Genomic DNA, 11209 nt, shown 5'->3' on the forward strand with positions numbered 1-11209 from the left:
TGGGGGTTGTCCCAGGTAAGAGCAATAGGGGAAGAGAGAACGGCCTCAAGTTGAACCAGGGGAGGTTCAGGTTGAATATTAGGAAGAATTTCTCAGAAAGAGTGGTGTGGCATTTGAACAGGCTGTCCAGGGAGGTGGTGGAGTCTCCATCCCTGCACGTATTTCAGGAAAGGGTGGATGTAGTACCGAGGGACGTGGTTTAGTGGGCAGTATTGGTGGTAGGTGAATGGTCGGACTAGATGATCATAGAGGTCTTTTCCAACCTTAATGATTTTATTATTCAAGCTGCAACAGTGAAATGTCAAAATTTGCGTATGAGAATGAGAAAAATGTCTCCAAAGATCACACTGATGAAAAGTCATAGAGGACAGGTACGTTTGTGTGTGCAGGTCTAGCCTGAGTTGCTTCTTGCTGAGGTATGCTTTGTGAAGGATGCTTGCTATTAAATCTGAAATCGTAAAGAAAAAAAAAACCCTAGCAAATCTTACTTCTCATCTGAGTAACATGCAGCATGTTTTGACAGGATCCACATATGGCATCTTATCTTCAGCTTAACCAACTGTGTTTCTCACCGGTCTGAAAACAAAATAAACATCTCTGTACCTTTTTGAGGAGGCAAGGAGGGCTTTGCTTTCAGCCATCACTTGGTTGTAACGTATGTTCTCATTTTCTTTTCTCAGCAGGTACCCCCCAGGTGTTGTAAGTGTGGCTCCGACTGGCATACCTACAGCGGTAGAAGGAATTGTCCCCAACCCTATGTCTTTATCACACGGCCTCCCTGCTGTAGCCCACCCGCCCCATGCTCCTTCTCCCGGCCAAACTGTCAAACCAGAAGCTGATAGAGACCACCCAAGCGACCAATTGTAGCCTACGAAAACAGCATTCCCAACATCGGAGATTTCAACTTCAGCGTATGGAAAAGAAAACAACAAAACAAACACAAAACCCTGGATTTTGATCAAGGCAAAACCATGAACTTAAAGGAGGAGACGATTATTGGTTTAGAAACTGGTCCAATATACAGTATAAAAGGAAAAGGTGGGAGACAAAAAGAAGATTTGGAAACATTTTTTCCTCCGTATAAATTGTAGTTTGTCCCTGTCCAGTGAACTGATTCACTGTTTCTGTGTCCTATGGGTTCTTTGTTAAGCAAGAGAAGTTAGTAGTTAATTATATCATGAATGTACTTGTCTGTGTACAGTTTTTAGAACATTAAAAAGGGTTTGTTTGCTTAGCTGTCAACAAGGAAAAACGTAAGGGAGGCATTCAGCAAACCAATTTTGAGATTAAAAATCCTTTCTTTTATATTTTAAAACATGCCCCAAAATGAGGCAGTTGGCAAACTTCTCAGGACAATGAATTTTTCCCATTTTTCTTTCTACGCCACACAGTGCATTGTTTTTTCTACCTGCTTGTCTTATTTTTTAGAATAATTTAGTAAACAAAAGAAAAACCATTTCTCCTAATTTTGGCATGAATTCCCTTATTTCAAAATGAAGACAACCTTGCAAAGAGATTTTGAGGAAAAAAAAAGGTTTTGTATAAACGAGCATTGTGCTTTTTGTCACCAGTTAAAGTATATATTATTGGTGGTATGAGAAAAAGGCACTAGACTACTGAAAAGTAGCAGCATTTCATTGCCTACATTGATTCCTTCCTGGTAATGTGGTAGGCTAGCAATATTTTTGGTTAAAATCATGTTTGTGACTGTAACCATTTGTATGAATTATTTTAAAGAAATAAAAATCCCAGACAAATACCATATGTGTAAAAATTTTTATTTCTAGTAACTGTTTATTCAACTTTTATTAGGTTTCTTAGCTGTAATTTTTAAACAGATGCTGTCAAGTATTTCATTTCTAGCTTTACTTTGCTCTCTGTTGTTTGTAATACCGTCTTGGAAGCTTGAAAAATAAAAGAAAAAAAATTTCTTTCCATGCCATTTTTTCCCTTTACATTTCGTAAATGTCGATCTTCTTTCCTGTGTTTCTAATGGAGTTTGAAATTAAGATGGATTTTGATTTGTACATCGGCATCATCAGCTACGATATGGTAACAGCGTTTATGCCACCGCTGTGGGCAGAGCAGAGCAGGTACAACAGCACCACGACAATAATAATAATAAACGTCTTTTGCCGAAGTCCAACATGAGAAGTGTGCATTGTTTTATTTATTTTGTGATGGCGGAAGCGTGCAGCAGAACGTGATTGTCTTTGCTGTGTGGAAGGAGTTTGTTTCACAGGCGGTGTTTTTCAGGCAGGTTTTCAGCTGGAAGCCTTGCTGCACCCTCTTTGAGGTGGCCTTCATCCCTGTGTGGTGTGAAGAGCAAGTTGAGCTGCTGCACGAGAGAAGTGCTGACTGGAGAGACGTGAATCTGGAGACAAACCTCCTAGGTTGTCTCTTATCTGTTAGTTCATTAATCTGGACGTAGCTGCCCACCTAGGGTTGCTGAGCTGTTCATAAGGGATCCATGACAGTTCCTGTCTAAAACGGCCTCTGGTTCTGTTAGGAAGATGTCAGCAGATCGCAAATCAAGAAAGGTGGATAATTAATTGTGGCTCCGTTTTCAAGGAATATGTAAGTGGAATTTTGTCTCTGCGATGAGTGGAAGGAGGCTTCTAGTCAGCTGTTGTGGCAAAAAAAAACAACAACAAAAAAGCAAAAAAATCAAATGCAGTCTCATGCAGTTGAAGTGCATTGTTGTATTTCATTGGTAATTCACGTCTTAAGATGAATCTTTGCAGGACTGAAGAAGCTTCTTGGACGTATGTAAACAAATGTTTAACATCTGGTTGCCAAGGATTGCTGACTGTTTAATTTGTTAGCAAAGGAAGCAGATTTCTGGAGGAAAACCAAGAGGGTTGTTTTCTTCCTCCAGCATCAGCTTTGACAGAGCTTATATAAGTAAGCTTTGTTTCCAGTGAATCAATAAATGGAAAAAAGAACGGGAAGACATCACTATTTACAGCATGTAGCTCTGAAGTGTTCTGCACAGTGTTGGGGTCATCATCCATGCTTGCTCAGGCAGAGCTTTTTTCAGGATTTGAGCCTGAAATACTGCAGTGATGGGTGTAATAGGGCTTTGCTGCTGTGGTGATGTGTGTTCAATAGTTCTGTGCTAGTACTTGAGATATATTTGTCAGTCTTACTGCCGAAGGCTAATCCAGTTTCCTGCTTTTATTGGAGCAGAAGGGAAAAGTCATCCAGGCAGTACAAAAGACCAATGCGTACTGACTTCTGGGTTATCATCTGAGAAGCTTTAGAGCAAATTTGAAAGTAAAAAATAAAAATAACCGAGTAAATGACTAATTGGAGAAGCGTACCGCAATAAACAGGCTGTTCTCTCATACTAACGTATCTTTTACAGCTGATTTTGCTAGGTTGTAGAATCGTGATTTCCTCCCTCTGGTAATGTGTGTGCTGGAAAGAATTTGTACAGAAGTCAGTAGGAAAATAGCAAGTGAATAGGCAATGGCAGAGGAGGGCAAGGGGAGATGGCCTGAGGTGGTACTGGAAGGTGAAATGAAGGGTGACAAGGGAGGTGATTGAAGGCACTCTGATTTTTGGCGTTGCCTAAATTAAGGATCGTGGCCAAGAGATGCGGAGAGGCTCTGGGGACTGCACAAGAGCTGGGTGCTGTCGGTAGTGGGAAGATGCCAGCTGTACAAATGCAGTCAGAACAAAGACTTGTAAGGAGTTATAAGCATTTCCCATGGTGGGGCTGATTCATTGCTACTGTGGGGTAGTCGTGGGGGGGAAAAAAAAAAAAAAGTGATTACAGATACAACAGGCGAATTATTTTTGGTAGCGATTGAGCAAATCAGTGATGCTACACGGGACATGGAGCATTTGTAGGCAGTTTTACCCGTGCACCTTCAAAGGGATGAGCTCTGGGTGAACTTGTAGCAGATTCCAAATAGCTGAAGAGGTGGGGGCTTATCAGGTGAGAAGAAATTGGAGTAACTTGGCTTTTTGAAGATTAAAGCAGAGGCTCAGTAGGGAAAATGACTTTTATAAATAATGAGATGCTGAGGAGGAAGAAGAAACGCAAAAGAAACGCTGATGTGGACAAGCATAAATGGAGATTGGGAAAAGATGTCTTATCAGCAGGGAGACTGGGAAAAGTTTCTAATAGTGTATCAGATGTAATCCTGAAGTTCCATCCATTTGTCTTTGTTAGATTTTGTAACTTTTTTTCCTAATCCATAATGTAAGAACATTTTTCAAGGGTCATACAGGTCTGCTACCATGCTAGCAGCTAAAGAGAAAGTACTCTGTTTTCTTGTGCAGCTCTCCATCTCAAACAGTTAAGGCTGGCTCTCCAAATGAGTGAGATTGCTGTTACCCACTCACTTCTTGCCTCAGACCAAAGAATTTTCTTCCCTTGTTAATCTCAGTGGATGCTTGGATAAGGTCCTTTGTTCTCACTGAAGAAGAGGGCAGCACTGCTGGTCTTTCCTTTATTCACTCCACTCCAACTTTTCTCCAACCTTTTGTGAGTTGGAGAGGAAAAAGTCAGCAGCCAAAAATCAAACATACAGGCAAAAAGCAGGGAAGAAGTAGTCAATGGACTTAAGGGCAGAGAATAATATTGGATCATTTGTCTGACCACTCTGTTAAGCCATTAAACGTCTTTTGATTCTTCTTCTTCTTAAACCTGGTATCTTGTTTTGAATTAAGTAAACCTTTCAGAAAGATTTCTTGTCTCTTTAATTAAAATGTCAAGTGACTTTTTTTTTTTTTGCTGCTTCCTTTAATAGTTTGCTGAAATGTAAAATAACCCTCGCTGCAATTTTTAAGCCGCTTTATTTAATTTGGCTTTCCCTGGCTCTGAATTCCAGTTATTGTTTCATGTTGAACATGAGGTCATGTGGGCTGACCTGTGTTAGTGAGCGTGTTATATTTTAGCCAATCCTCCTTTATACTGAGGTCAGTGACACATCTTCCAGGAAGACCAAGCTGTATTATTCATATGCTTACTTTTCCAGTTTCTGTCATTACCAGATACACAATGTTGTTCATCATTTCCTTTTCCCTCTATTTTTGTCATTTAGAATGGCATAGTTCTTAGTTCAGTGTGGTTGTCTTCTGCAGGAATTTTCTTCTGGCAGGATTTTTCATCTCTGAGGCTGCTAGCTCTTCTTGCCTTTGTTGGCTTTCCAGTTTCCTTGGAAAATTTATTCCTATAAAGTCACAAAGGGCTTGAAGAACTTAATTCATTGTCCTCTCAGTCTGCAACTTGTATTGGCTGCAGTAGAACTGAGCACCTCAGTAGTGGTGGAAGCTCCAAGCTGTGCACATGCCCAAGTGTTTGAAGCAGTCCTGCTCTCGCAGATGAGTTTTTCTTAACATCTCACAGATCTGCTCTGTTTGTGTATCTGCCTCTTACAGAACACGGCCTGTTTGTGTTCTGGGAACACAAAATGTATTTGTGGAATTCTTCCCTGTTTTAGGAAAAGATGGCCTTCGGTCAATTGTATTTTTTCTCTTCTGCAAGTTCCAGCTCAAATCAGACCAGTCATTTTTTAGCTCTCTTGTGCACTGACTGCCACGCACAATGTTTCCCCAAACTCAATATTCTTTCCTTTCTATCTGCTTTTGAGCTTGGGATCTCTCAATTGGTATTTCTATATGCATTTCCTCATCTGGAGTTTCCATTTTCTGTTCATTTATGTCTATTCAGATCCACTCTCAGCAGTTTGGGGTTTTTTTGCCTTCACGTTTCTGCTGAGAATTTTAATGGAGTGTTTTCTCAAAGTAGTATTGTTTGTTTTGGCAGAGGGAGTTGTGTTGTTGTATGCCAAGGCCACCTTAAACAGGCTGAAATGTGTCCATCTGAGACATTTTTAAGATGATGTACGTTGTTCTCTCAGCATGACAATCCATTGAAGACATTTGTGATTTGCAGTCTTTGACTACCTCTTTCATGTGCTGCCTGAATCTGATGAGCTCTGCCAGTTGGGAGCGCTGACTCAGCTCAAGAAATAAAGTAAGAAAGTGTTTTTAAAAATGTATTTAAATGAACATATATTTAACAGCAAAGGTTTAAAATAATCTAAAGGAACAAGATTATTAAATTGTCCCCAGAGCCTTTTTAATGTGTTAAATATGATGTATTGGAAGTAGACAATTACAATAAGAAGATTGTTTCTCTGTATGTTCAGTGACACCTTATATTGTTTGGGAAAATGTGATGGAGCTGTTCCTCCATGGACAAACCTTGGGAGTTAGGACAGCAAATCAATATCCCAAAGTAGATCTTCTGAGGATGGACATCTGAGATATATGTTTCCAAATTCCTCCACCTCTTTTCAGGAAGTCCCACCTGGTGCCATTGGTTAAGTTCCCAAGACAGGTGCCTCCAACAGAGCTGCCAGCTTTGCAGCATTTTCCCTTCTCCAGAAGGGATCAAGGAGTAGGATTGGCTCTTTAGCACCCTTAAAAACATCACAGGAAATCCTCATTGCTATTCAGTAGAATTTTGGTTGAGCCCTGATTTAAAGGTCAGTCCTTGCTGTATTTCATTGCTCTTAAAACACAAGAGGGAAAAAAAAAATCTACTTTTAGTATTTTCTGGTATTGTACTGTTATCAGTAGTTTTTGTATTAAAATCTCCATCTGTGTGGACTTCAAAGGATTTCCAGCTTATTTTAAGAATGGGATTCAGTCATCTTGGTGTTTGATTTCTCATGTTTTATAGGTCTACTACATGTGAAATGAGTTCCTCGTATTCTGAAGTTACAATGATGCATTTATCTTTAAATGACAGCAAAATGTAATTAACTACAAGGCCATGACTTTCCATTCCAAGCACGGAGTTGAAAGGCCTATCCTTTGAAATGGCTTGTTGAAATTGCAGATTTCCAAGAATTCATGTTCTGAACAACTTTATTTTTTTCTCTTCCTCTCACAGACCAGCTATTGCCATCACAGGATACAGCCTTTGTGTTGTGAGAAATGCAGGTAAGAGATGAAAAAATCTCCACTACGAGTCAAAGCTTGTTTTCAGCCTTTGCAAATTCTAAGGCATTGTTCTGCATCATGTAACTAGTAGCTAGATCTGGTCCCGTTTTTCCAGAGGAAATAAAATCCTAAGCCTGTTGAAAGACCAGTATTCAATAGGGACCTCTTTCATTGCTGCAGGCACCCTCCTTGAATTTTCATGCACGCCCAGGATCATAGAACCATAGAATGGCTTAGGTTGGAAGGAATCTTAAAGCCCATCCATTCCAACCCTGTCTGTGGTTTCCCCCACCAGCTCAGGCTGCTTCAGACTCCATCCAACCCCTCCTTGAGCATCTCCAGGGATGGGGCACCCACAGCTTGCTGGGCAGCAGTGCCATGGCCTCATCACTCATGCTTTGTTTAAAGGTGTTTTGGTTTCTCATTACAATTTCAGGTTGGATATTAGGTAGAATTTCTTCTCATAAAAAGTGATGAGACATTGGAACAGGTGCCCAGAGAGTCCACCATCCTTGGAGATGTTTAAGGAAAGGGTAGATGCAGTACTCAGGGGCATGGTTTAGTGGGCAGTACTGGTGGTAGGTGGCATGTGGACTAGATATCTTAGAGGTCTTTTCCAACTCTAATGATTCTATGATGCAGGTTGTGAAAGTAACCATGAGCCGCTCTGCTCTTGCATAACCCTGCTGTTTCTATTAGGACATCTCTAAATGACAGATTTATTTTCAAAATTCATTTTTGATAATGTTCATTCTAGAAGTCTGGACCTGGAGACGTGCAGTGTCTATTCAGCCTGGCGAGGAAAAGCATGCCTGCTGCTGGCTGAATGCATCAGAGGACACAAACTCTGGTCTGACCCTTGCTGTAAATTAAATATATTGAAATGTGTGAGAAGAATGCAGTGTAACACTGAGTGTGAGCTGCAGGAGGTGTGGGATGGCACCTGAGTTGGATTAACTTTTAGTTTAGGTGATACAAGTGGCCTAAGCTTGCACCTCACCAACCACCTACAGGAGCAAAACCAGAGTGCTGCTCCAATTTGCTCTAAATTCCTGCCTCAGAAACCTTTCGCTGTTCTTTGTTTCATGCAGGACTACATCCTGCCTCTGTAGAACCAGAGTGACGTTCTACATGGACTTTCCTACTGAATTTGCTGCAAATTCAACGCCTGCATGTTCTGTGTTTGTTCTGTACACTGCATTTTTGCTGCCTTTCTTCCTCTCCCTCACAGCCCACAAAGCTGCTGGACATGCTGAGGGTATGGCCACAGGCCACTGAGGCATGCTGTTGGGTAGCAAAGTATCTGTCATGTCTGCCTTGGCCTTTCCTAGCCTTCCTTCCTTGGCCTGTCCTGGCCTTCTCCAGCCATTGCTGGCTTTCCTACCCTGACTTCTCTGAGTTTGCTTCCCCGGCCAGCTCCAAGCAAGCATGCCTCCTCTGCCAGTAGTACATGAGGACTACCAGCTCCAAGGCTGCCCAGTGATCCTATTCCTCATTATGACCTTACAATATTTAAAGGGAGATTATAAACAGGAGTGAAACCAACTTTTTACATGGGTTGATAGTGATAGGACAAGGGGAAATGGTTTTAAACTAAAGGAGGGGAGATTTAGATTAGATGTCAGGGGGAAGTTTATCACTCATAGTTGCAAGGCTGTGGCACTGCTGCCCAGAGAGCTGTGGGTGCCCCATCCCTGGAGGTGCTCAAGCTGGGTTGGATTGGCCCTGGGCAGCCTGTGCTGGTGGGGGGGCACCCAGACCACAGCATGGGGTTGGGGCTGGGTGGGCCTTAAGTTCCCATCAAACGCGAACCATTCTGTGCTTCTATGACCCTCATTATACATATTGTGTGGGGTCAAATCCTGCTGGCAGCCATTCAACAGCAGAATTTGCCATTGCATCTCAGAGCTGGAAGAGGATGAGAATTAGGCAGCCCAGTGAGGCAGGGAATAGAGAGGTGTCAGCTCCTCTGGCAATTGCAGCCCAGAATGCAGTTAATCTTTTTGAATTAGAGGGCTTAAAGACCTTGCACCTGTTCAGTAAAGAGGCTCTATGAATGCATTTTTGTCTTTATGAATATGTAAATAAATACTTGTAGGTAGTTCCTGCTCCAAATGTTTTCCAACGGAGGCAGGTTAGAAAGCAGAAGGGTAGCAGTGGCACACTTGGTACATTTCAAAGCCAATGCATGGGTTATGCTGTTTGTTTCTCTGACAGTCTGATTTTTGTGGGATAGGCCGTGGTGCTTTTGCCTGCTGGAGATGTCTCAAATTACAGTTTTCCTTCCTGAGCTGTTTTCCCCCCTTTTTTTTTAATTTTTATTTCTCAATAGCTTTGAGGGGCCCTCACAGGGAAGTTTCCAGTTCCCTCTTTCTCCTCTCTGTGGTGACAGCAGTGCTCTTGGCTGGCTCTGCTCAGATAGCTCTCATGCATCCAAGCCTGTCCTGCCCTCCTTGCCCTATTTCAGAGGGCTGGAGCTCCTCTTCTAAGAGGAAATGTTGAGGGAACTGGGATTGTTTAGCTTGGAAAAGAGAAGGCTCCAGGGAGACTTCATTGTGGCTTTCCAGTACTTGAAGGGAGCATATAAACAGGAGGGGGAATGGCTGTTTACGAGGGTAGATAGTGATAGGGCAAGGGGGAATGGTTTTAAACTGAGACAGGAAAGGTTTTGGTTAGATACTAGGAGGAAGTTTTTCACCCAGAGGGTGGTGAGACACTGGAACAGGTTGCCCAAATAGGTTGTGAATGCCCCATCCCAGGAGGCATTCAAGGCCAGGCTGGATGTGGCTCTGGGCAGCCTGGTCTGCTGGTTGGTGACCCTGCACATAGCAGGGGGTTGGAACTGGATGATCATTGTGGTCCTTTTCAGCCCAGGCCATTCTATGATTCCCTAACAGTGCTACTTGTGACCATGCAGCTCACTGCTCTGCTTACTGTGCCTATTTGGGTGAGTGTTGTACCTGTTTCTTAGAGCTGCTGGGACATGCAGCTTCTGTGGTGCCCATCAGTGTTGTTTCCCTCCCTCTCCATTGGCTTTCACCTGGAAGAGCAGAGAATTAGTTTTGCCATGTTTTAGAATGTGGTGGAGATTTCCCCATCTAGAACAGTGAGAAACATGAGCAGAAGTGGATTTACTCTTCTTCTCCCTGTCTTTGGCAAAGCAATCATTGCAGTGTGTCTACAGGCTAAAATTAGGTGTGTTTGCAATGGTTATTTGCCACACAGTAATACCAGCTCTAGGCAGAAGTGGTGAACACAGTGCAGATTTTTGATCAGCCTCTTATGAGTGGAGCACTGGTCTCCTGGAGGAAAGGCAGTGCATGATGCTGTGCCCAATGCTTGTCGTTCCAGGATCACATTATTCATGCTCATGCTGCCCTGAGGTTTTACAAAATACCTGAAGTCTGGATTTTAATAGCTTTTGATTACGTGACTTCTTAATCTTGATGCTGATGTTCTGATATCTGTGTTGATCGTTCTGTTTTTAGTTCTTGTGGCCTAGAGGAATTCTGGCTGTCTCAGCTGTGTGATGGATCTGGGAAAGGTGAGTTGTGAGTCTCCCATTGCCATAGTCTGGAAGCAAGAGACTTCATGGTAGGTAGGAGGCCAGCTGGAGGTCTGAAAAGTGCTGCTGGTCCCTATTTTGACAATTGGTAATTGTAGTATAACTCAGTGCATGATAAGATAAAATAGAGATCCCCAGGCCTTCCTTGTGCCATGACAGTTTTCAGCTGTAAAGCTGACTTCCTGGGATGTCCTTCAGTTTGTAGTACCTTGCTATGAGGCAAAAGCAAAAATAGAACCTATCCAGGAAGAAACAACATATTGTCTAAAAACGTTAAATATATAAAAATGGTACCAAAATCACAACAAATTGACAACAAGTATTGTTCTTGGATAGACATGGGAAGTGTGTATAGCAATGCAATTTAGCCTGGTCGTCCCATTTTACAGCAAGGGGAATGTATTTGTTATTTATAACAGGTTGATCAATGATTAACAGACATTACAATTAATGGTTAATTGATTGTTTTAGACTTAGTTCACACATGCCTGGCAGCAATCAGTAACACTGCATTCACACTGTAGTGTATTTATGGTAGTTATTAATCACACAGTAGTGTTTAAATGTTCCCATTTTATTAGGTGTAACTGAATTTTCAATAGCACATCAGCAAATGTGAGTTCTGCCTTCATATTAGCAAAAGGAAAGAAATAACAAACCATGGAATTTGGCCTTGCTTTC

At 42.0% G+C, this 11209-nt stretch overlaps 1 protein-coding gene across 1 annotated transcript in view; it reads left to right on the forward strand.

The window, feature by feature from the left end:
* The window catches only part of CTBP1 (C-terminal binding protein 1), a 39320-nt gene extending 37174 nt beyond the window's left edge, over positions 1-2146 (forward strand). The window contains exon 9 of the mRNA XM_031553242.1: positions 681-2146. Within this exon, the coding sequence (XP_031409102.1) occupies positions 681-867 (187 nt within the window). The 3' untranslated portion in view covers positions 868-2146. The remainder of the gene's footprint in view (positions 1-680) is intronic.
* Positions 2147-11209: the final 9063 nt, after the last annotated feature.

Source organism: Meleagris gallopavo, chromosome 4, assembly GCF_000146605.3.
Source record: "Meleagris gallopavo isolate NT-WF06-2002-E0010 breed Aviagen turkey brand Nicholas breeding stock chromosome 4, Turkey_5.1, whole genome shotgun sequence".
Classification (NCBI taxonomy): domain Eukaryota; kingdom Metazoa; phylum Chordata; class Aves; order Galliformes; family Phasianidae; genus Meleagris; species Meleagris gallopavo.